This window comes from Canis aureus, chromosome 21 (genome assembly GCF_053574225.1).
Source record: "Canis aureus isolate CA01 chromosome 21, VMU_Caureus_v.1.0, whole genome shotgun sequence".
NCBI classification, from domain to species: domain Eukaryota; kingdom Metazoa; phylum Chordata; class Mammalia; order Carnivora; family Canidae; genus Canis; species Canis aureus.
In genome coordinates this window covers 4,073,675-4,098,776 of record NC_135631.1, presented here as the reverse complement: position 1 = coordinate 4,098,776, position 25,102 = coordinate 4,073,675, and the positions used below count along the sequence as shown (strand labels likewise).

The window sequence follows — 25,102 nt, the reverse complement described above, 5'->3', positions numbered from 1 at the left end:
TTCGCTAGAAATTTATTTTATTATTAAGAAGTCACATGATACAAAAGAATGAGAATATTCAAAGGGCACTTGGTAAAATACTGCTTTGTCCCAAAGGGCAGGCAGAAAAGGTCATGGCACAAAGGATGCTCAGAGAACAGAAGACTGAAGGATAAAACAGACAGACTGAAGGATAAAACAGACAGACTGAAGGATAAAAACAAGTAATGTGTGTCCACGCCCGACACCCTCAACCCATCAGCCCAGCAGATAAACATTCACTTGGGTCAAAAGAGCAAGAGGAGATAACCAGAGGGCTGGGTGCCAGGCGGGCTGTCAGCCACTCAGGTCCAGTGACTCCAGGAGGGGAGACAAGATGTCCTCTGGCTGGGACATTCCACAAGGCTGGGGACACCTACTTAATTATAACAAGTAACAAAGTCCCTACTGCTGGAGGCAAGCCCGCCCCAGAACATCTGGAGTGCTCAAAAGCCACCATAAGGAAGAGGAGGGAATGGGCTCTGACCCTGGAGACCAGTTTGCATTTCCTCTGCCAAGGCTCTCAGCAGGGAGGGAAGACGGAGGACAAAGCAGAATCCAGTGCTGAGCTGCGCCTGCTTCTTCCTGTGGAAAGTCCCAGGAAGCGCTGTGAGGGCCATGGACCCACCATGGAGGAGCAGAGGGGCTGGGACGGCTCCTCTGGGAGATGCCAGGGGGGGGAAGCAGGTTAAAAACCATGCCCAGTGCCACATCCAGCCTCCCTACAATGTCCCTGGAAAGAGGAGACCAAGTTGCATAGGACGTTTGCCTGCATGGGCCACCCCCAGGGTCAGGAGGGTGGACGCCATGGCGCCATCTTGAAGGAGAGCCAGCAGCTCTGAGGTTGGTGGGGGCATCTTCTCGTTACCCCAGAGTTCACAGGCTTTGTGGAACTGAAGCAGATGAAAAAAGAGCAAAACTAGAACCTGAAGCCCAGGGTGGTTTGGGAGCCTCTTTAAGTGTAGAGTGTGGATCTGGTGGGCACATTGGTCCACAGGGCAGCCACCTCCTGGAACAGTGTTGTCATCAAAAGCTGGCAAAAAGGCACTTTCCCTCCAGTCAGAATGTGTCCTGACCACAAGAGGCCTGAGTGAGGAGCACAGAGTGCTCCCTGAGCCAGGCCTTGCCCGGCTCCCTCCAGTTCCATCCAGCCAGAGAGAGTATGGGTGGGAGGCTTCACTCTCTCTGTTCCTGCTGTGGTTCAGTCCAGGGAGGCCTCCTTCCCACCGCTCAGGGCCATGCCCAGACTGGCAGCGTGGGTGGAATGTGGCAGAAGAAATGCAGGGATGTGGTCACCAAAGTCCAGGGAAAAGACCAAAGACACACATCGGACCTATAGTCCTGAACCCTATTTGTTGGCCACCTGCCATCAGGGCTGTCACTGAGGACTTCAGAGCCGGGGACACTGTCCATCTTGAGAAGGGCACATCCCTGGCTGGGAGGAGGTGGCCAGAACCTCCTCAGATGGTCCTGAGACAGCAGTGGGGCTGAGTCCAGGGGGAAGGCAGGCAGGCTGCAAGGAAGACCCTGCGGGAGTCCCCAGCCAGCTCTGCGTGGCCCATGTACCACCCCGGGCACAGAAGCCGCTTCTTTCTTCTCCGAGGTAATCCTCCTACGCAACACCAGAGCCACAGCCTGGTCCTGCCCCTTGGGAGAAGAGCGCTGGGCTAGGTCCAGGGAGGACCTCCCTGTGCCCTCCCCCTGCCCGGCACTGCCACCCTCAGCCCTGCTCCAGGCTGTCGGTGGGCTGCACCACGGTGTAGCTCCCCTGGCCCATGGAGAGCTGCCGGCTGAAGAAGGATGTGGTGCGCTTTGGTTTCACCCGCTTGATCTGCTGACCTATGAAGGAATAAGAGGAACGTGTTGAGGGAGGGCTTCCTGGGGTGTGATGGTCCAGGCCCCTGGGAGCCTGGGTTCTGGCACCAGGGGCTGGCTCCTTCCAGAACCTGCTCACACTGGGTCCCCCTCGTTGCATCCACGAACTGTCTGAGCCTCAGACCCCACCGAAGCTCGTCTGCCAGTGCTGCCAAGGGCAAGACATGTGGTTAGCCTTCTGCATCAGAGGCAAATCTGGGTTTTGCATTTGATGCTGGGTCAGCTCTGCTGTCCCAGGAGCTTTTGCTCAACCCAGTTCAAGAACAGACCAAAGAAATAAAACATCTACAGCACAGGAGGCTGGCTGAAGGTGAGCCTCCATAAGAAAAAAAAGGAATTCATAGAAGTTAAATTTCAAGCCAGGTGACCAAGGTCAACATCAACTGTCCTAAGTCATGTTGATAATGCACCTTTGACAGGTGTGATGAAAATGGCACTTTAACCTCTGGGACCTTCCTCCCCAGCCCACAACTCCTGCCTGAGCATGAGGAAAGCACCAGGCAAATGCCAGTTACATGGCCTCCTACAATATCCCCAAGTAGTCCTCCAAACTGCCAAGGTCATCAAAAACAAGGGAAATCTGAGAAACTGTCGCAGCCCAGGGGTGCCTACGGAGATATGACAACTAAATGTAGTGTGGCATTCTGGATGGGAGCCTACCACTGGAAAGAACATTAGGCTAAAATAAAGGAGTTTAATGATACTGTATCCTTATTTGTTCGGTAACTGTAACAAATACACCACATTAACGTAAGATGTTAATTAACAAAATCAAGCAACGGGCACCTGGGTGGCTCAGTGGTTGAGTGTCTGCCTCTGGCTCAGAACATGATCCCACATCAGGCTCCCTGCAGGGAGCCTGCTTCTCTCTCTCCATATGTCTCTGCCTCTCTCTCTCTGTGTCTCTCACGAATAAATAAATAAAATCTTTTTTTTTTAAGTTTTTATTTATTTATTCACAAGAGACACAGAAGAAGAGAGAGGCAGAGACACAGGCAGAGGGAGAAGCAGGCTCCCTGCTGGGAGCCTGATGTGGGACTCGATCCCAGGTCCTTGGGATCACGCCCCGGGCTGAAGGTGGCGGCACTAAACTGCTAAGCCACTGGGGCTGCCCAATAAATAAAATCTTAAAAAAAAAAATCTAGCAACAAAAGAAAAATAGACAACACAAATAAGTGAACAATGATCCATGAATAAAAATGACCAAGCACACAAAATCGGTCCAACCTCACTAATGCTCGAACACCAAACCAAACCCAAACAAGTTCTCTTTTAGTGTGCTGGAGAGTGGCTAGATGACTGGAGTGTATGCCCTCCCAGGAGGGGGCCAGCAGGCATGCCGTCTGACACTGCAACCCTGTTTCTAGGGAATGATCCTGAGGAAATGGTTCAGATTCCAAGCAAGGATTTAGCAATACCTGTGTTGTCTATAGTGGCTGAAAACTGGAAATAACTGTCATGTCCCACAATAGGGAGCTGGGTGACACGCCTGCTAGCCACACCAAGGTGTAGAAACGGGGAAACGGTCGTTACAGAAAAATTGTTTCACGCGGCACCTGGGTGGCTCAGTTGGTTAAGCATCTGCCTTTGGCTTGGATCATGATCCCAAGGTCCTGGGATCCAGCCCCGTGTCAGGCTCCCTGCTTCTTCTCCCTCTCTCCCTCTCCTTCTGCAGCTCCCCCCTGCTTGTGCTCATGCTCTGTCAAATAAATAAAATCTTTTAAAAAAATATTGTTTTGCTTTTCCTGATGATAAAAATGACATGCTTGTAGGCGCTTGGGTGTCTGTCAGTTAAGTGGCCAACTTGGTTTCAGCTCAGGTCATGATCTCAGGGTTGCACAATTGAGCCCCGCATCAGGCTCCCCGCTTCTCCCTCTACTTGTGCCTCTCCCCTCTCTCTAATAAATAAAATCTTAAAAAAAAAAAAAAGATATGCTTGTTTGTCATCAAAAATGTAAATACTACAAAGAAACACAAGGAAAAAAGTAGAAGTTACAGCAATTCACCACCAGTTGGCACATGTCCCTCCTATACACAGATGCAGTCTTGCGTGGGTGGTCCTATTACCTGATTTTTATTACTTGACCTTATTGTGAACATCTTGCTATTTATTTATTTTAAAAATTTTATATTTAAGTAATCTCTATACCCAACATGGGGTTTGAACTCCTAACCCCAAGATCAAGAGTCACCTGCTCCACTGACTAAACCAGCCAGGTGCCCCTACATCTTGCTATCTTTTTTTTTTTTTTTTTAGATTTTATTTATTTATTCATAAGAGACACACAGAGAGAGACAGAGACACAGGCAGAGGGAGAAGCAGGCTCCATGCAGGGAGCCCGATGTGGAATTCGATCCCAGGATCATGCCCTGGGCTGAAGGCAGGTGCTAACCCGCTGAGCAACCTAGGAATCCCCTACATTTTGCTATCTAAATGCAGGTCATCCTTACTACATTTAAACCTTCTTATTTTGGAATAATTCTAGATTTATCAAGAAAAGATAATACAAAGAGTTCTTATGTACTCTCGTCTAGCTTCTCTTGATGCTGGCATCTTCCATTACCATCATATATTTGCCAAAACTAGAAAATAAACATCGATGCAACATGATTAACTAAACTACAGACTTCTGTACTTCACCAGCTCTTTCACAAATGGCTGTCTGCTCCGGGGCCTGATGTGAGACACCACACTGCATTAAGGGTCTTGCCCTTTTACCACCTGCCCTGAGTCCACCGGATGTGGCCCATTGTTTCTATATCCACACTTGAAAGATCAGACTTCAGGAGTTTCTAGTTTTTCACAACTGGACACAGCCGCAGGGAACATATCTGTGGACAGGGACAGGGAGGGATCCTTCCTGCCAGGGTCCCAAAGGCCCGTTCCCAATCACAGAACTCACAGATGCGACCCTCCCCTGACCTCACCCCCATCCTCCAATTAGGTCCCTTCCAGCTGGACCCTAACTCGATGCCTCTGGAATCACTTAGCAGCTCCCTGTCCCTAGGGCTCCCTAGGTGTGCATATGTGTGTGTGTATGTGTGTACACGTGAACATGTGCTCACCTTCTTCCACGTAGTCAATGGTGGAGAGATGCTGGAGGCGGCTGCATACCACGCTGCCCTGCCTCCGCAGCTGTGGGCGCTGAATGGGAGGTGGTGGGGCACCAGCAGCTGAGGGGGTGCCAGACACATTTTCCTGGGAGGCAGCAGGCTCTGAAGTCTGGTTCAGCTCAATGCAGTACTCGATGAGACTGCTCATCAGCTCGGCCTGGGGAGGACAGAGGGACCACCCTGAGGCCTGGGTGGTGAGCTACGGATGGCCCAGGCCCAGCCTTTTCATGCTCTGCGGAGTGAGATGGATGAGATGGACTAGCCCCTGCTTTCTGCTGGGGGAGGCAGATGATGAAACAAACACAAAAAAAGGAAGAGGTGGTCAGGTGTTCTGCGGGCCAGGGGACAGGGGAGGTATCCATCTGGGTTGAATTTGGAGGTCAGGCCTGATGAATGAGTTCCCGTCTCAGGTCTGGGAGGTGGGATGGGTAAGAAAGAACATTCTGGCAGAAGGCCCAGGCCAGGAAGGCTAAGTGCCATGGGCTGCAGCAGTCAAGCCAGATAGGGGAGGAATCTCAGCAGTTACAGGAGGCTGATGAAGAAGAGGACCCAGGACAGAGCTTTCTGGGTTGTAAGAATGGAGGGGAGTTGTCTGAGAGAAGAGTTTGCAGGCCTATGAAGAAGATGGTGGTCAGACCACAGGCTTACGGGTTCCCTCTGAGCACATTCTTCCAAAGTGCTACCTTCTCAACAAATTTTAAATATAACACATGTTGACAAAAAAGGAGAAGTGACCGGATGTCAGTGAGCATGGTCTGGACACCGTATGACAGGGATGCCGGGAGTCTGGTGGATCCATATAGAGAAAGCCGTCAGCACGTGGCATCCTCTAGTCAGGTTACACATTTACTGAGTACCTACCCTGTGGCAGGTGCTGCTATAGGCAGTGGGATGCAGCAGGGACGGAGGTGGATCAATACCTGCCTGTGCTTCAAAAAGCACTCATAGGAAGAGCAGGGTTAGAGGCCAAGAGAATGGCCCCCAGGTGACAGACAAGTGGAGAATGGCCTGGTACCTGCCCCCATCCAGTGCATTCCAAGGCCTCTCTGAAGTAACACAACCCATCCTGGGGGGGGAGGGGGGGGCAGGGCAGGAGACTCAGCCCAGGCCCAGGAGCGGAAGCCAGCATCTACTCTCCACCCCTGCCTCCTTTTCTCACGAGTGACTCCACCAAGCAGAACTGGCAGGCACTAGGCTGGTAAACAGGAGGGCCAGTGGGAACAGAGGCCCCTGCGCCGTAAGCACAACAGGGGAGCCCTCTAAGTTCCTTGAAACAAAACCCCAATCACGGTGTGATGCTGCCTGCCATTAAAATTATACCACATTTGACAAAATTAATATCCATTCAAGATAAAGCTTGGCAAACCAGGAACAGAAGGGAACTTCCTCGACCCAGTGAGGGTGTCTTTCAAAGACCTATAGCCGATACCATACTTATTGAGAGCAAGACTGGACATATGTCCCCCTTAAGGTCAGAAGCAAGTTGCGATGTCTGCTCACACGCACTCAACACTGTACTGGAGGTCCAAGGGATTGCAATCAGGACAAGTAAATAGAGGCATGCAGACTGGAAAGCCAGAACATGACTATCCCTGTTCACAGACGACACAACTGTCTACAGAGAAAACCCCAAAGAATCTGCAACAGAACTATGAGAACCAGTGAGTGAGTTTAACAGAGTTGCAGGACATATGAATATGTAGATAACAAAATCAACTGTATTTCTACATACCACAATGAACAACTAAAAATTGAAATTAAAAGGGGGGATTGCCTGTCCTTTCCTTTTTCTTCTTCCTGTTGTCTAGCATGTAGATGTGATGGCTGGAGTTGAAGCAGCTATCCTGGACCATGAGGTGAATTTAAGAGTAGAGAATAGAGGGATCCCTGGGTGGCGCAGAGGTTTGGCGCCTGCCTTTGGCCCAGGGCGCGGTCCTGGATATCCAGGATCGAATCCCACGTCAGGCTCCTGGTGCATGGAGCCTGCTTCTCCCTCTGCCTGTGTCTCTGCCTCTCTCTCTCTCACTGTGTGCCTATCATAAATAAATAAAAGTTAAAAAAAAAATTAAAAAACAAAAAAAAGAGTAGAGAATAGGGACGCCTGGGTGGCTCAGTGGTTAAGCGTCCGCCTTCAGCACAGGGTGTGATCCCAGAGTCCCAGTATTGAGTCCTACCCATATTGGGCTCCCTGCAGGAAGCCTGCTTCTCCTCCCTCTCCCAAGGTCTCTGCTTCTCTGTGTGTCTCTCGTGAATAAATAATTAAAACCTTGGGCAGCCTGGGTGGCTCGGCAGTTTAGCGCCGCCTTCAGCCCAGAGCCTGATCCTGGAGACCCAGGATGGAGTCCCACGTCGGGCTCCTTGCGTGGAGCCTGCTTTTCCCTCTGCTGCTCTCTCTCTCTTGTCTCTCATTAATAAATAAAATTTTTAATTTAAAAAATAATTAAAATCCTAAAAAAAATAAGAGTAGGGAATATGCATGGTGGAGCAATAAGGTTAAAGGATTGTGAGTCCACAATAACAGATCTAGACTGGACTGCCTACCTATAATGTTATTGAGAGAGCAATAAACTTTTATGTCACTATAAAACTAGTAAATAAAAATAAATTAAAAAGTACCACCTAGGCTAGCACCAAGAAGAGAAAGCAAAGCAAAGCAATACTTAGAGAAAAATATGATAAAAGCATCTGTATGCTGACAACAATAAAATGTTAGTGAAAAAAATCAAAGACAAATAAATGGAGACATAAAAATAAATGGCCTGGAAGACTTAGGATGTCAATTCTCTCCAAATTAATCTACAGATTCAACACAATCTTGGTCTAAACCCCAGAAGCTTTTTTGGGGAAGAAAGGGTAGAAATCGACAAGCTTATCTTAAAATTTATAAGGAAATGCATAAACTGGAATAGTCAAAAACAATTTTGGAAAATACGAAGTTCTGGAAATCATCCTATCTGATTTGAAGACTTACTATAAAGTTTCAGTAATCAATAGAGTATGATTATTAGTGAAAGACAAACACATAGATCAAGGGCACAGAACAGATAATCAAGAAATAAACCCACACACACTTGGCCAATTGAATTGCGACAGAGACACAAGGGCAATTCAATGATGGAAGCACAGTCTTTTCAACAAATAACACTGAAACCAAACCAAAACAAAACAAAAGAGAGAGAGAATCTTGATCTATATATCACACCTCATGTATAAAAGCAACTTGAAATGGATCACAGACCCAAAATTATAAAACGTCTAGTTTCTGAAATTTTACTAAGAATTATAAAACTTCTAGGAAAAAATACAGAATATCTTTGTGACCTCGGGTTAGGCAATAATTACTTTTTTTTTAATTTTTAAAAAAAATTTAAAAAAAAAATTAAAAAAAAAATAAAAAAGATTTTATTTATTTATTTATGACAGACACACACAGAGAGAGAGAGAGAGAGAGAGAGAGAGAGAGAGGGGCAGAGACACAGGCAGAGGGAGAAGCAGGCTCACCTCAGGGAGCCCGATGTGGGACTCGATCCAGGGACTCCAGGATCGCGCCCTGGGCCAAAGGCAGGTGCCACATTGCTGAGCCACCCAGGGATCCCCCCCCTTTTTTTTTTCTTTAAGGCAATAATTTCTTAGGAACCATAAGGGGAAAAAACCTGATGAAATGGACTCTATCAAAATTAAAAACATCTCTTCAAAAAATTAAGTAAAAAGTCAAATCACAGACTGCAAGATTTGCAAAACATATCTGATAAAGGATACAGACTATAGAATGAACACTCACAACTCAATAGGAAAATAACCCAATGAGGGAGCACCTAGGTGGCTTCTGCCTTTGGCTCAGGTCATGATCCCAGGTCCTGGGTGGGGAGTCTGCTTTTACCTCTTCCTCTGCCCACCCCCTTGTGCTCTCTCTTTCTCAAATAAATAAATAAATAAAAATCTTTAAAAGAAAAAGAAACTGGGACACCAGAGTGGCTCAGGGGTTGAGCACCTGCCTTCCGCCAGGGCGTGATCCTGGAGTTCCGGATTGAGTCCTACATCGGGCTCCCTACAGGGAGCCTAATTCTCCCTCTGCCTTTGTCTCTGCCTCTCTCTCTGTGTCTCTCACGAATAAATAAATAAAATCTTAAAAAAAGAAAAAGAAACTAATGAAAACATGGACCAATGATCTGAACACACCCTCTGTCAGAGACAATATGTGCATGAAGAATAAGCACTTGGAAAGATGATCAACATCATGAAATTTAGGAAAAGGCAAATGGAAGCCGCTGCATTTATGAGAATGGCAGACAAGACTGGCAAAGACCAAGTGCTGGGCAGACTGGAGCACCTGGAACTCTCAGATGGTGCTGGTGGGAATGCAAAATGGTGCGGTCACTTTGGAAAGCAGTTTGGTTTCTTTCTTTCTTTTTTTCTTTTTTTAGCAGTTTGGTTTCTGATAGGGACGATATGAGGTTTATCATACAATCTGGCAATCCCACTCCTGGGGACTTATACGAGAGAAATGAAGGCATAAGCCCACACAAATGTTTACAGCAGCTTTATTCACAAAAGCCCCCAAACTGGAAACAACTCAAATATCTTTCAGTGGATGAGGTTTACGCACAATGTGGAGTACAATTTGACAACGTAAAGGGACCAACTGACACATCATACAATGGATGGGTCTCAAAAACATAAAGTCAGGGAAAAATGCCAGTTGCAAAGGCTGCACACATTACATATAGTGTGTGTATACCACAATTTGTTTCCCTAGTCACCAGCTGATGGACATGTGTGCTGTTTCTGATGCTTCAATTATTATAAATGGAACTGCCATGAACACCTGAGTACACCTATCATTGTAGACATATGTCTTTATGTTGCTTGGGTAAATATGTAGGGTTACATGCATGTACATGTGTAGCGGAGTGTATTTATAGCGAGCTCTGGAGAAAGCGAAACTCTAGGGAGAGCTTGTGGGAAGCATCAAGTAGCAGGTGGGAGATGACTCTAAAAGCAGACAAGAAAGGTACTAAAGGATGAATTAAAAAAAAAAAGGCAACCCCAAAGAAAAACTGGCAAAAATTTCAACAAACAGAGGACACCCAGATGGCAAATAAATACATAAAAGCTGCCAACCTGGGGCAGCCCGCTGCCTTCAGCCCAGGGCCTGATCCTGGAGTCCCGGGATTGAGACTCACATCGGGCTTCCTGCATGGAGCCTGCTTCTCCCTCTGCCTGTATCTCTGCCTCTCTCTGTGTGTGTGTCTCTCATGAATTAATAAATAAAAACTTAAAAAAAAAAAAAAAAGGGGCAGCCCGGTGGCCCAGCGGTTTAGCGCCGCCTTCAGCCCAGGGCCGGATCCTGGAGACACGGGATCGAGTACCCCATCGGGCTCCCTGCGTGGAGCCTGCTTCTCCCTCTGCCTGTGTGTGTGTATCTCTCTCTCTCATGAATAAATGGATAAAATCTTAAAAAAAAAAAAAAAGAATTAAAAAAAAAAAAAGTTGCCAACCTCATTAGGCAGCGGGGAGAGGCCAACAATAGCCAGGTGGACATTTGGGGGGTGATACAAATACTCCAATAAAAAATGGACAAAAGGTGTGAACAGACATTTAACATCTAGAAAGATACAAGCTCAGCAAATAAGCTGCTCTGCTGCCTGACTGTGGTGGTTACACAAGCACGTTAATGCATCAAAACTTACTCTTAAAATGGATGCTTACTGTAAATTATACCTCAATAAAATGGACTAAAAAACAGGAAAAAACCATAAGGAGATAGCACGATTGTCCCTCCAGAGCGGCTACAATGGGCCGGGGGAGAGGATGCAAAGCAGCAAGCTCTCGTGGACAATGGGCAGTGTCTGTTCGAGGGTGCATGCACTGACCTGCTGGCCCAGCTGTTCCACTCCCGGGTGTACACCCACACACGCGCACAAAGGACACGCATGGCAGTGATCACGAGTGTCACTGGCGATAGTCATAAACCGAAAACCCAAGCATCCCTCAGCAATGGAATGGAAAGTCAAGACAGGTGAATTTGATGCTGGAACATCAGAGAGCACCCCAAAAGATCCAGTCACTGCTACCTACAGTGAGGATGAAGTTCACAAACACACCGCAGAGCAGAACAAATCAGATGGGACAGAACACACGGTGCAGACCTGCCACCAGAAGGTTCAAAAACAGGCAGAACGACTCATGGCTGAAACAAGTCACAATGGGGGTCCCTTTGGTGGTGGTCGGGGGGAGGCGAGGGGGGGGCTCGAGGGGTCTCCTGGGGTCCTGGTTCTATTTTGCAACCTGAAAGGTATTACATGGGTTATTCTGGGAAAATCCGTTGAGCTCTACACTTGGGATTTGGGTGCTTTTCTCTATAATTCAATAAAACATTTACTTTAAAAAGGGGTCTAGCCTGGTAGTGCAAAAATTATGGAATCATCAGCAAAAAGGCGGGGCCAGCTGAGTATTCAAAGCTGTGAGAGGGAAGAGCTTGTGGATGCTCAGGGCAGGAGGTCAGGGCAGCCACCACAGGGGACAGGGGTGGAGTGTCCAGGAGCCCCAGGTCAAGCTGAGTGGGGATGGAGGACAGACGTGTGGCAAAGCAGAGGCTGGCTGTGGCCAGATGTGTGGCCAAGTGGGAGGGGAGGCCAGAGTAAGGAGAGCACCTATGGAGGGTCCAGGGACCCCAGATGGCAGCAGGGGTGGAGGTGTGCTTTCAAGGACAGGGGTTCTGACCAGTGTCTGCTGAGAAGAAAGGAGGAAGTGTGGGAGGAAGGCCTGTGCCATGACCAGGGCAGGTGCAGGAGGGGCAGGGGTGGGGGCTGGCTGAACAGAGCGAAACCAAGGCACGTGGGGCCTTCACCCTGCCACACCTGCTCCTGCTCTGAAAGCACCCAACTCCTAGAGTCACACAGAACTAGGAAGCCCAGGGTGGCATCAAACTAGGCCTTCTGACTCACAAGGGTGGCCATAGATAAGCTGATGTCAGCTTCTCTGGTCCCCAGGCCCTCAGCAGCCCTCTCACCTCCTTGTCAGCCAGCCTGGAGCCTCCCATAGCCTGGGGCACCCTAAGCTCAGGGTTACCACACTTCACCCCATCCCCACCCCCAGTGTAGGCAACACCCACTACCTGCTTGGAGTAGATCTTAAGGAGCTTGTTGACCGGTGTGCCCTCGTTGTCCCCATCAAACTCTAGCCACAGGACAGACTCCTCCTCCTCGGGGGAGGTGTGGTCCCACGACAGTTCCTGGAAGCGCAGGCCCAGCAGGACATGCTGGCCAGAGGGAGATGCAGAGTTTGGATTCGGTTGAGCAGTCCACTCCCCTACCCCATCCTGCTCAGGTACCACCAGGAGGGGACACCTTACCAGGCTATATACCTGTAAGGCTGAGGCTAAATTCCTGTGTGAATTTCTCTGAGGAGTGGCAGCTTTCATCAGACCCTCAGAGGAGGCTGTGGTCTGGGGAGGCTGACAACTCCTAACCCACAGCACTTCTCACTAGCCAGCCAGGCCCCTGACAGCTGAGACAGTCACCTGAGGCAAGAGGCAGGTGGGAAGGACGACCTTTTCCTGGAAATCAACTAGGTAGCAACTCAGCAAGAAGCTGAGCTGGGCTCTGGGCCCGGCATATTTGGGCGCAAGGAAGGGCTGGGGTGCCACTCTGGGGACAAGCAGCAGTCATCTAAAACTTTCCTGCTAGCTTAGGAGAGACTCCTGCCCAAGTGCCGAGAAATCGCCCCACAGGGCAGGAGTGGGAGAAGCAGGACTCAGGCAGCCAAGGAAGGCTTCTAGTCGTGAGGCTTTTCTGGAAATCCAATAACTAGTCTTCAGCCACTGGTCCAACAGAGCGGCCAGGCCATGCCAGATTCCCTCCACTCAGAGGCTTTCACCCCAGCTGCACCTCCCCCTGCCCTAGCCACGCTCGTACCTCACATGCTAGGCAGAAAAGCTGATGTAGAACAGACCCCAAGGAAGCCCCCGGGGTGGCACTGGAGGCTGTGGGGACATCTGAGGGAGGGAGGTCAGCAAGCCATCCAGTCTGCCTCCAGGCCAACCACTGGCCCAAGAGAACCAGAAGGCGTGGGTAAGGGCCCCACTCCCTCTCCAGTGAGGCCCTCCACCCCCAACCCAGGTCCCGCCCTGGAGGAGCTGGAGGTACCTTCTCCCTGCTGTCAATGACATGCACGCCCTCCAAGCTGATGGCCACGGCCACTTGCTTTCGCCCACCCCGGTGTAAAAAGCCCTGGGCCGGTTTGTCCACCTCGCCATGGAAGAAGGCACACCTGGGGAGAGAACTGCTATTAATTTGTCGCCTCTGGCACTAAGAACCGACAGTCCAGGGTCTGGATTCCACCACCACAATGCTCTGGCCCGGCCTGCCCCAGGCACATGAGAAGTTTAAGCCATTTGGATGACCTGAAGTTTCAATGAAACCTGCCCCTGGGAAGGGAGAAATCGTGAGGGAAGAGGAGGGAGACTTCCTGGAGGTGGCGGCATCTGTGCTGGTCTCACCAGACAGGAAGGTCTGAACAGGCAGGAGGAGGAAGTGAGTGGCACAGAGGAGGGCGGCCACTGAAGACAGAGGAAGAGCGTGAATCTGGGTGTGGGATGGAGCAAGCGGTGCTCAGGGAACTACCAGGAGCCCAAGGACTCGGGCTGTAGGGGCTGGGGCAGAGGTGGAGGTGGCCAGGCCACGTCAGGGTTGGGAGAGCCCCTCGGCCTGCTGTCTGTCAGGACAAGGCCCCTCAGCAGCAGTGGGGTCAAGCTACACTTGCTCAAGGTCCATGAGGGAGGCTTTGGGGCTTGATACCGGGGAAGGGGGAAGGATGTGGCCCTGGCACGCCGACCCACTGAATTACCGCCCTCTCCCCTACCCTGTTGTGTCCTTCCTCCTCCTCTGGCAGTCTGGCCTATTGCCCCCTGGCAGCAGGCGAAGCCAGAGCCCTTGCGCTGCTGTACCCTCACCCCAGACCTGGCCTGGAGGCCAGCATGTGCTCCCTCTGATTCCCGCAAGCAGCCTCACTCCTGTCCCTACTCCTGGAAGAACTTCTATGAGCCCAGCGAATGGCTGGGACTCCTACTTCACTGAGTCACTGAAGCAACCGGGAGCAGCCACTTGCATAGCCTCATCTACCCCCTCCTCTAGAGGGTCATCCCTGTCTGTACCCACACATTTCGTCCATCAGGAAAATTAATGATCTTCTGCCCCGACCCCACCCACAAATGCTGCATCTTTCGACTCCACTTCACAGCACTGACCCCTGAAGGTGTTGGTCACACTCACTGTCTCCAGTCTTTTCTCATCTCCTTCACCCGTTGCCACCCTGATGCTGGAGGTCAACCACCAGCCGCACAGGACAGGTTGAACTTGACCTGGAAGCAGCAGCATGGGAGGCTCAATCACTCTCTCCTGCCCTGACAGGCCCCTTTACCTGGCCTGTAGAGACCCACCTGCCTGCCTTGCTGGCCCAGGGTCTCCTTGTGTCTGGTCCACACTCACCTCCTTGGCCATGTCTTGGAGCTCCAGGTTTCAAACCACCCAAATGCTGATGCCCACCAATTATTACCTGCCTCTAGACTCAGAAACTTTAATGCTCGCTCAGAAATGCCACCTGGATATCCAGCAAGCATCTAAGATCAACACATCCAAAACCAAACCCCCAACCTTCCCCAGTCTGCTCCACGGCACGGTCCCACTTCATTTGATGGCAACGTCATCCTCCAGTTGCCTCTGACCAGACCTTGGGAGCTCTGTCTCCTCTCCTTCATCTGTTCCACTGTCTACCTGTCTAGCAAATTCTGTTGACTCTACACCTCAACATCTCCGACACTTGACCATATCTCACCTCTGGCATCATCACCACCTGGCCTGAGCCGTTGCTCCCCTTCGGAGTATTGTCCCCTTTGGTGACTGTCCTCACTGGTCACCTGGCTGGTGCCTCTGCCCACCTGCAGTCTGTTCTCAACCTCTGCTGCTGTCTCTCTTCCCTTTGGATCGTTAGCCCCATCAGGCACAGACCAGGTCCCTTTGCTCACTGAGGTCCTGCTGGCGCCTAGAACGCTGGCATGCAGCAGGTGCCCAAGAGCTACCGAACAGATGTGAACAGGTGTGAGAGGGAGAGTGGGCTCAACGGGAGGTCAGCAGGCCTACCGACCAAGTGACTGGCAGGCGGAAGGGGAAGACCTGTCTGGTGGTCTGGCCTGTGACAGGAACGAGGCAAGGACAGGCGTCTAGCTCGGTACCCGTGGGGCCTGCAGTGCTGGCTCATGTGAAGACAGAGCCTGGCTGGAGCAGAGACTGATGCCCTGGCAGGCCGTGCTAGCAAAGGCCAAGACCGATGGCTGGGCTGTCAGGGGAAAGGGACAGCAGAGACCCCAGGGCTGTGGCTGCCCATGGCGACAAAGCCAGGGAATCACTCACCCGTAAAAGGGCAGCTCGTGGCTCTTGAGGAGGTAGGCACGGTAGTGGGTGCTCAGGGAGGCCCCGTGCTCACCGTCGCCAGCTTCCTTCACTTTGCAGTAAGCATTCAGCAGGCCCTGTTCACCTGTCCCCGCCTTGGCCCCTCGGCCCCGGAGTGCCGCAAAGAGCCCATGGCCCCGCTTGCAGAGGTGGGCAGGGAGGAAGGAATCCAGCTTCTCCCTGCACAGGAAAGAAGATGGGTGCCCAGCATGAGGAGAGGCTCTGGGGCTGGGGGCCCGGCTGGAGGTGCTGAGGTCCTCAGGGTGCGGCTCGCTCACAGCAAAGGCAGGTAAGGTCCTGGATGGGAACCATCAGAGAGCCCACGGCTGTGAGCCCAATAGCAAGCCTGGCTGGTGAGAGGCCAGAAAGGCAGGTCAGGGGACCAGTGGGCAGGCTGAAAGCAGACCTGCCTCACAGCCAGCCTGTGGCTGGAGGCTTCCAGCATAGCACCTGTCATGGAGTCAGGAAGGTCTGGATTTCTGAGCTAGTGGAACTTTTACAATGAAAAAACGGTGTGGCAAGTGACCTACAGCTCTTCGTGAATTTTCTGCCAAACAAGGATATGAAAAACAAAAACAAAACAGCAACCCACAATCCACCAGCACAGGTTCAAGAAGGAAAGGTTTCCAATAACAGGCAACCCTACAGTAAGCACCTCGAGGTAACAGCGCTGCTTCCGGGGCCACTGGGGGGCCTGTAGCCAGAGCTCTGTCTGGGAGTGGGGAGCACCTTCTCAGAGGCCCAGTTTCTCCACAGAGGAAACAAGGGCGCAGACAGCTACTTGCATGGAAGGGCACCAGCATGGGCCTGGCACCAAACACTTATTGCTGAGGATGCCATTCTCACCAGAGGGAAGGGGGCTCTGCTGGAGCTTCCGGAGGGCTGAGGGGAGGAAAGAACCCATGCTGACCTGGAGGCCCAACACCCTTCTCGGGGCTGCTGTGGGCATTTCCACTGCTTGTGCCCCCACATCCCTTTTTCCAGCAACAACTCTCGCTTGTCATCTGGAAATCTGGCCTTCCCCACTCTCCTATGCACGGGGTCTGTGTAGGCTCAGGGCAAGCCGATCAGTGCCCTGGCCACTGGGTCTCCTTTGGGTGGATCTGAGGCTCAGCCAGGGGAAGGAGGTGTCAGAGTGAGTCTGAGGACTGGTGTGTAAGGGGAGAGGCCTCTCCCTGCCAACATACAACTGTTGGGCCATTTGGCCTGAGTGTAAGCCGGCCCAGAGGACACAGGGTTGGCCCAGGAGAGAGAGGACAAGTGTCTGCAGATCCGAGAACCTCTGCATCTCGACCACCTCTGGACCTGTCTGTGATTCTGGCTGACAAAGTCCCTCAAGTATAAACAGTCTGGGTTGCGTTTGCCATCAGCCACAGCAAGAATAGAAACGCCCCAGAGCCAGGATTCCTATGGCCACCAGCCTTAGCCGGCTCGGTGGGAGCCCTTAGGCTCAGCTAAGCTGGGTGGTCCCTGCGGAGTCCCAGCTGTTAAGTCACCTGGCACAGGGCCCTGTCTCTGCACATCCTCTCCTCCAACACAGTGTCCACTGCAGTGTTGGGGTGGGGATGGGCCCAGGGTCTAGGAGCAGGCTGTGCTGAAAGTTCATCCTCATTGGGATTATCTCTGAGCCTCAGGATCATTGTTCAAGGAGGTCAGAGAATAGCCTGGTCTGCTTCCACGGCAGATTCAATTCACAGAGCAAGGAGCATGGCTTCCTGAGATGGAAGACACAGAGCCAGCATCCTGGGGTGTCTGAGGAAAAGGGCCTCGTCCCTGGAGTTTGGGACAAAGCTGGACTGTTCCTGGTGACTGGGGATCAGTATCTGGTCAGTCCTGGGCTGTGACCCGAGAAGAACAAGCTCAACTCCCTTCTGACCTCAGGTGGAGGCTGGGTTCCACCCTCATGCACACCTGGGGCTCTTCTCAAGATGTCACTTCACTCAAATCTCCTACTTCTCAGGTCTAGTGCAGATGAGGGAAAGGGGTTGAGAAAGGTAGGGTGACTTGTCAAAGGTCACACAGTGTCAGGGCCAGCCCTAGGGCCTAGGCCTCCTGACTTCCTCCTGGAAGTAGGATTCCAGGGCAACCCTCCCCACCCCATGCCCCTGCCTCAGGTCCCACTGGCCCTCACCTCAGGGCACAGGCAGTGGGCTGGCCAGGCTGGTAGGGCCCGAGTTGCACGCGGCACACCAGGGCGCCCAGGGTCTCACAGTCCTCCACGTCGCATGGGTACCGTGCAGCCAGCACGTTGCCTTTGGCCTCCTCATAGAGCAGCCGCAGGACCTCCTCATCATGGATCTACGGGCCGGTGTGGTAGGGAGGGGCTGCTCAGCTGGTTCGACGACCAGTGTTCAGGGGTCTAGGGACAAGGGGAGGAGGGACACAGGGCACCAGAGATGGGTGGTCCCACCTGGGGTTCACGGCCTCACCTGGAGCTCCCGCCGCTTTGGGAAAAACACGTTCCTTCGGAACTGCAGGGAAGGCTCATCTGAGGAGAGAGGCTGGGGTCACTGCCTGGCCCCCTGGCTTGGCCCAGCCTCACCCTCTCCCCTGACAGGCCCAGTGCCCCCTCACCCACCATAACTGACAAAACCTCAGGACTGTCCAGAGAGGGGGATGCATGGCTGTCCCCCAGGGCACCCCCTCCTGGGTTCCCCTCGAGGAACTTGTAAAGGCTGGTAATAGGCCCAGAGGCTTGTGGGGCTGCCCTCCCCTGGCCCTGGCAGAGCTGGGTCTCCCTGTCACCAGGCCCCACCTCCAGCATCCTGAGCTGATGGTGCTCGGGGGGGAGATGCTGGTCCCACCCCTCAGCAAGGGCAGCCCCACCTGCCAGGGGAGGCCTAGGTGGGCCTGAGACAGGGGCACACTGGCAGCAGCACTAACCCATGGCCACGTCATCGTCAGGAGCATCAGTGAAGCGCAGGAGCAGTTCTGGCCACTGGCGGCCCAGCTTGTAGGGCTGGTGCTTGGGCTTCAGCTGCACCTCTGCAGGACGAGAGAGGAAGCGGCCTGTGTATGCGGCCTCTGACTGATAGGACTGCCGCCCACTAACACAGCAACGACGATGGCAGTCATGGCCAGGAATTTTTTTTTTCTAAGATTTGTTTATCTATTATTTGAGAGAGAGAGACAGACAGACAGACAGAGAGCATACACATATGCCTGGGGCAGGGTGGGAGGGGAGGGGAGAGAGAGTGAAACTCAAGCAGAATCCCTGCTAAGTGTGGAGCCCGATGTGGGGCTCAATCTCGCGACCCTGAGATCACAACCTGAACAGAAACTAAGAGTGTCACTCAACCAACTGAGCCACGAGGCACCCCAGTTACGGCCAGTGTTAACTGAGCAGGTACCAGCGGTCAGAAGCACTTCAAGTGGATTATGTACATCTGCCCCATGAAAACACTATCCTCATTTCACTCGTTGGGAGAAATGAGGCTCAGAGAGGTTAAGTTACTTGTCCAAAGTCACACAGTGAGAGAGGATGAGGCTCTAGACAGTGCCAGCCTCGGACTCCCTGCAGCATGGGGGTGGCCCGGGGTGGAGAGGCTGTGGCTGATGGAAGGTGCCAGGGATGGTGGTACAGGTGAACCCTGCACGGCCTTTAGGAAGCAGAGCCCAGTTGGTAACTGAAGCCTAGAGGCCCAAGGGGCTGCCCTCCCCTGCCCCTGGCAGAGGCTGGACCTCTCCCTCGCCAGGCCCCACCTCCAGCATCTCCCCCAGGGGCTCCAGCTGACCTTCATTCCATGCCATCCAGCTCTCCCACCTCATTCCCTTCCCATTCTCCTCCTGCCATACTGGCCTTCTTCAATCCCTTGAACCTTCCCAGCTTGTCAGTGCCTTAGGGCCTTTGCACTTGCTGTTCCTCCTGCCTCGGGCTCTCTCTCCACTAGATCTTCACTTGGCTGACTGGCTTGGGTCTTGGTTCAAGTGTCTCCTTCCCCAGACCATCCACTGAGGCAGCATCCCACTCCGTCACCCTCCACCACACCAACTACACCCTCATTTGGTTGCCTTGACACTGTCTACCACTATCTGATGTCATCTCCTGGTCTATGCCCCACGAGCTGGTGAGCTGTCAGGTTACTCCAGCACGAGTGGCTCTGTCCCATTCACTGCTGTACCCCTGGCCGGCCATAGGTCCTCACAAAGGTCGGCAGAATGGCCAAGTGCACCCCTCATGCCCGTCTCTTGATTCTGGGCAGCCAGAGGGACCCCGGACTCAACAACCTGGGCCAGTAATGAGAAAGTGCTCTCATCTCATGTGCCAGCAACCACGGCCTCTGAGAAGTCAGACTCTGTTTCTAAGCCACAGGTGATAAACAAGGGTGGCTGGCGGAAGTAAGGAATGGGAATGACAACATCTATCCCATCAACTAACCTCCCCTGCCGTCTGACCCCTCTCTGGACCCCTCTCTCCTTGCTTAATCTCCCACTATGAGCCCCAGAGCCTTATCCTCCCAGCTTGAAGTCAAGGGTCCTCATCTCTGTTCTTCAGGCTTCCATTTGGTCCCTGATCTTTTTTTTTTTTTTTTAAGATTTATTTATTTATTCATTATAGACAGAGAGAGAGAGCGAGAAAGAGAGAGAGAGAAAGAGAGAGAAAGAGGCAGAGACACAGGCAGAGGGAGAAGCAGGCTCCATGCAGGGAGCCCGATGCGGGACTTGATCCCGGGTCTTCAGGATCATGCCCTGGGCCAAAGGCAGGCGCTGAACCACCTAGGGATCCCCTGGTTCCTGATCTTAACCCAAAACAGTAGTCACAGCCCCCAAACTGGCCTCCCTCCTGCCTGCAGCCTCTCCCATCCAATCCTGCACCCTGCTTCCTCACATCCCTTTCTCTGCCAACGTTTTTCAGAATCAGATTTCCGACCTCTCCTCAGCCCTCGTTTCCTACCTAGGTGCTTGCCACACCCATCTGTTGCCAGCCCTGCCTCACCACTCCCCAGGACGGGGACTGGCCACAAGCCCCCAGTGACAGTGTCCTCTCCTCTCCAGGAAAGGCTCCCTCTGCAACCCCACTGGCCAGGCCACTCAGCAGGGCCTCCACCTGCTCTCTGCCTGGACATTCACAGGATGTCAGCGCTGGAGTGCATGAGGCCACCCGCTGGCCAGGTGGAAAACTGAAGCCCAAAGAGGGACAGTGCCTGCCCAAGGCCACCAAGTGTTAGTGGCTAAACCAGGACCAGAGCTCCCGTAGCACACTTTAGACCGTGAGGTCCCTGAGAGCGAGGATACTGCGTCCCCAAGCCATCGAGATCACCGGCCAAAACGGGGTGGAGGAGGTGGCTCTACACATACTCGTGAGATGAACAAGGTACCTGATGAGCTGGTCCCTGGACACACTGAGGAGGAGAGGGGACCCTGGGCAATGGTGCCCTTCCCTCTGCCTACAGCCCATCCCGACCCTGTGCCCCAGCAGCTCCGAGGACTCCCACGATCAGAGCAGGGCACTGATCCTGTGGTCCCACACACTATCAGATGGGCCCTTCCTGTCTGGAGGCTTTCACCCAAGTGAGACTCGTGTGCCCTGGAGCTTGTTCCGTGCAGTGACAAGGGCACTGTGAAGGAGAAAACTCCCCACACATCCAGCTTGAAGGGTGGCTCTAGCAGACAGCACCCTGCCCCGGCTGCCTAGCCCTGGGCCATCTGCTCCCCGCTTAACCCACTCTGGGGGATGGAGAGCAGCCAAGAGTTCTGAAGGACCCGAGTCAAAGCTGAAACCGCCTTTCAGCCTTCCTGAACCCAGCCTGGGAACCAAGTGGGCGCTGACTTTGTGCTGGGGCCTCTAGCCACCCTCGTCCTGGATAGGGTGGTGCCCCAGGGTGACCCTGCTGGCCACACAGGCAGCCCATTCATGTTCTTGCCACAGGGGAAAAGGAATGTGATGAGGAGGGAGTGGGGGCGGAGGAAGGAGGAGGAAGAAACAGCCACCCAGCTGCAGGAACAGGGAGCCTGAAGCAGGACACAGGCCAGCTACCCCCAGCTTCTCAAAGACACAAACCAAGGGACCGACAGTTTTGACCAACACCCAGGGTGTGGGGGGGGGGGGACGACGGGGCAGCTGACCTGGGTGGGGAGCAGGCGGAGGAGACATGTCAGCAGGAAGAGCGTAGGCGAGAGTAGCAGCTGGACAGGAAGCTCCAATGGGAGGGAGGACAGGGACATATGGGAAGGGACATGGGAGGACAGACAAGGACAGGACAGGGACATATGGGAAGGGCACTCCCTTTCCCACCAGGCTGGCAGAGATCCTCCCTCTATGGTAGAGGCATAAATTCTACTGGTCTCAAGAAAGAGGTAACTGCTAGGGGCCTCCGAGGAACCAGTCACTCCTCTTCTAGCCTCTGTTCTTCTACAAGAAAGGAGAATATTTAAGCTTGGCAGATATGCCTGGCCCTGGCACCTCGCAAGGCATCCTCTCCTTTGACTCCCTCCCTGCAGGGCTGCAGAAAAGTGGGGCTCCCACTTGTTCCACTCTCCCTGCCTTCAGGAGTGGCCACTCCCCTAGGCCAGGTCTTCTCCCTCCTCCAAGGAGCAGAATGCAGTTCAAAGAGGCTGGCTGAGGGTACCCCCAGGTTCCACTCTGGCCTCAGTCCTACTACTCAGTGAACCTGCTACTCCAAACCTCAATGGCCTTATCTGCAACACCGGGCTGGGCTGTGAGGGTAAGGAGAAATCGTGCTCAAGAAATGCCAGCTCAAGGGGATCCCTGGGTGGCTCAGCGGTTTGGCACCTGCCTTTGGCCCAGGGTGTGATCCTGGAGTCCCAGGATCGAGTCCCGGGATCGAGTCCCAGGCTGGGCTCCTTGCATGGAGCCTGCTTCTCCCTCTGCCTGTGTCCCTGCGTCTCTCTCTGTGTCTCTCATGAATAAATGAAGAAAATCCTAAAAAAAAATAAAAAAGAAAGAAAGAAATGCCAGCTCAGGTTGTGGCACCGACTACATGCTCACTGAATGTGGATCCCTTTCCTCCCTGCTACACCTTGTGCCCCAGACTCCAGCATCCAGGCTGAGGGTCAGACTTGACCCTTCCTCTGCCACTAGGAGAGAAAGAAGGTGGGGGCAGAAGAGCCAGGTGTTCTCTTAGGGCTCTAGGGCCTCAAAGTGGGGGATAGCTCCAGGACATACACAGGTCCCACCTTCTTCTTATGGAGAACGGGCATAAGTTCTGGAAGCTGCCCCTTCCCTTCCCACTGGTTCATTGCCCTCCCGACCCTCCAGCATGGGCTTCTCACTGCCAAGGCTTACCCAGCAGAGGGGACACAAGCCAGAGTGCGAAGGCATCTAGGGCAATGTCCGGGAGCTGCAGGACCTCACGGACAGCTCGGTGCAGCTCATGGGCGCTAAGCGAGGGCAGGTTCTCCACAGCCAAGGGCACCACTGTGTCATCCGCCAGGTACACCAGGACGTCAGCTGCTGCAATGGAGGCAGGGCACGGTCAGCTGAGCCTGCTACCTAAGCATACATATGCTGACAAGGAACTCACTACCCTCCACTGGGGCTGGAGTTCCCACCCTACACCCCCTGGGGTGACCAAGGTTACCCTGCAGATACAGAGCCCCAGCATCCCCAAAGGATCCTGTGTAGGGTGCTGTTAAGACTTACTTGAGACCTGGAAATCCAGCAATTTTGGCCCAGGGACCAGCCCCACCCTAACTCCCAAAGGTTCAAATTAAGACTGGTCACTGCACCCCCACACACTCTCCTGGCAGCCCCAACAACTCTGCTCAGCTTCTTCCTTGACAGAGAACATTCCACAGGTGGGTACTGAGGTAGAAACAGGCTGAATCTGTCCTGAGATTATAGGAGTATATCAGGCTGTGAGGCAGGAGAGCTGCCAAACTCACTGTTATCCTTAGGCAAGTAGCTGTCTCTCTCTGGCCTGGGCTAAGATGGAATAGAGGATTCCCAAGGCAGCCCCAGGGTAAAGCAATTTCCAGGGTTCAGCTCCCACAGGATTCTTCAAGCCCCAGGACCCAATTCTATGGGCTTTCAGGACTGTCTAAACAGGCCAGGAGAAATACAACCTAAAACGTTGAGTGGTTACTTGTGATAGCCCGTATGATCTTATCTGGAGTCTGGTGCTGAAGGAAGACCCTTGGAAGAGTAGCCAGATTCAAATCCCCATCCCTGGAGCTGCAGGAACCATAGGGGAGCACCGAGCCTGGAGGCCAATAGACTTGGGTTCCAATCCTAGCCTGGGCCCCCGCTAACACGCGGACTTCTTCAGCAAGTGTGAATGTCAGTTGCCTCATCTTAAAGCAGGGAGAACACCCGTCTCTCAAAGTGTGGCTGTGGATCAAACGGAGTGAAGCCAATGAAAGGCAAAGGCATAGTTTATCACTAACACAAGTGAAAGGGCATTTTGGATTTCCAGTCTGTTCTTCTGTAACTGCTATTTTCTTGACGGACCATAAAATCATCTCCAGGAGCCTGTGATTCACACTCACTTTTCAGGTAGGGGCAACTGAGAGGCACTGCAGGCTCCAGTACCCAGTGACTTAACCTCTCTAGGGCCCAATTTCCCTCCTTATAAAATGAAGATAATGATCCCTGCTTCCAAGCCATTGTTTGTGAGAAAGAAATCAGAGAACGTGAATGTGTCACTCTTCATTCATGAGGTTTCATTTGAATTTCACAGCTCTGCAAGGCATACTCCTTTTACAAATGAGAAAAGGGAAATTAGAGAACAGTACCCACCTTGGCCAACAGCCTAGTGACAGAGGCCAGGTGCTGTTTTTTTTTTTTTTCTTTTTCTCTACACCTTCACAGATCTTGCCTGTTAATATATAACATTCTCTCTAATGAAAGAGATGACAGGCCACGGCCACTTCCCCAGGGCTAGGGCCCCAGCTGGGTATAGAGAAGTCGGTGGCGGGGACAGGGACCCACCTCGGGCTCCCACGGAGGACACGCTGCTTCGATGGGACCGCTCGGCGGGGCCCGGTTGCCCAGCACTGCCTTCTGTCCCGTCCATCTGCAGAGAGGAAGAGAAAGAACTGGTTACTGGGGGGATCCAGGGATGGGAGGGTTGGGGAGCCCTCAAGTTCTCAGGGAAGGGCGGAGTCCCCGCTCATCTGCAAAGGTGAACAGCGTTCGCTGGAGGCACTGGTGCGCAGGCTAGCGGGTCTTCACCCAACTGGAGGTCGAGGCCGGTGGGAGGGGTCAGGGCGCCGACAGGCGGGAGGGGATCGAGGCTGGGGCTGGCCGGGATGCCCCGGGAGGACGCGCCGCCCTCCCGTCCGGGGCGGGAACCCGCGCAGGGCGTCGCCGCGCTCTCACTTCGGAGGGACTCAGCGCCCGCCGCTTGAGCCCAGGCTCCGGGTCTGACTCCGACCTCCAGCTCCGCCTCCCGCCCCAAAGCGAGCGGGGACTCCGCCACCGATCGGGGTCCCGCTGCCCCAGCCGCGACGCGGAAGCTGGGGCGGAGGAAGCCGACGCGCGCGGCCCCGCCTCCCGGCCCGCGGGAGCCAATGGGAGCTCGGGGCTGCTGCGCACGCGCCCTGCCGGCCCGCGCAGGCCTGGGACGCCCCGCCCCGTGGATCCGCGTTTGCTCTCGCTCGTGGTCGGCGGGTCCCCCCCCCGCCCCCCGCAGGGCCGCCCGCCGGCCTGTGACAAGGTGTAGCGAAGAAGGTTCAAGAGGTCGGGA

General features: G+C 53.3%; 1 protein-coding gene across 10 annotated transcripts; it reads right to left on the bottom strand.

Moving 5' to 3' along the window:
- Window positions 1-24,899, bottom strand: FRMD8 (FERM domain containing 8). Of its 10 annotated transcripts, XM_077862382.1 has the most exons (13): window positions 24,527-24,712; window positions 24,346-24,430; window positions 23,501-23,745; window positions 22,702-22,869; window positions 18,339-18,440; window positions 17,885-17,943; window positions 17,587-17,753; window positions 15,417-15,635; window positions 13,155-13,278; window positions 12,125-12,268; window positions 10,881-11,081; window positions 4,960-5,164; window positions 1-1,857 (listed from the first exon to the last, which is right to left on the bottom strand). In XM_077862382.1, exons 1-13 carry the CDS (start codon window positions 24,528-24,530, stop codon window positions 1,739-1,741), a joined length of 1,842 nt encoding a protein of 613 aa, XP_077718508.1. In that variant the 5' UTR covers window positions 24,531-24,712; the 3' UTR covers window positions 1-1,738. The 10 variants fall into 10 exon arrangements, with proteins under 10 accessions (XP_077718508.1, XP_077718512.1, XP_077718510.1 ...); XM_077862386.1 differs by lacking the exons at window positions 23,501-23,745; window positions 24,527-24,712 and adding an exon at window positions 24,736-24,899 and having other exon boundaries at window positions 22,702-22,866; XM_077862384.1 differs by lacking the exons at window positions 23,501-23,745; window positions 24,527-24,712 and adding an exon at window positions 24,736-24,898.
- Between the last annotated feature and the right edge of the window lie 203 nt (window positions 24,900-25,102).

Excerpts from the sequence above, each read along its gene's own strand:
- FRMD8 (XM_077862382.1), bottom strand. Across the intron at positions 18,441-22,701 it reads GCTTGTGTCCCCTCTGCTGG|AGGTGCAGCTGAAGCCCAAG; the intron begins GTAAGCCTTGGC and ends CTCGTCCTGCAG. Across the intron at positions 17,754-17,884 it reads CAAAGCGGCGGGAGCTCCAG|ATCCATGATGAGGAGGTCCT; the intron begins GTGAGGCCGTGA and ends ACCGGCCCGTAG.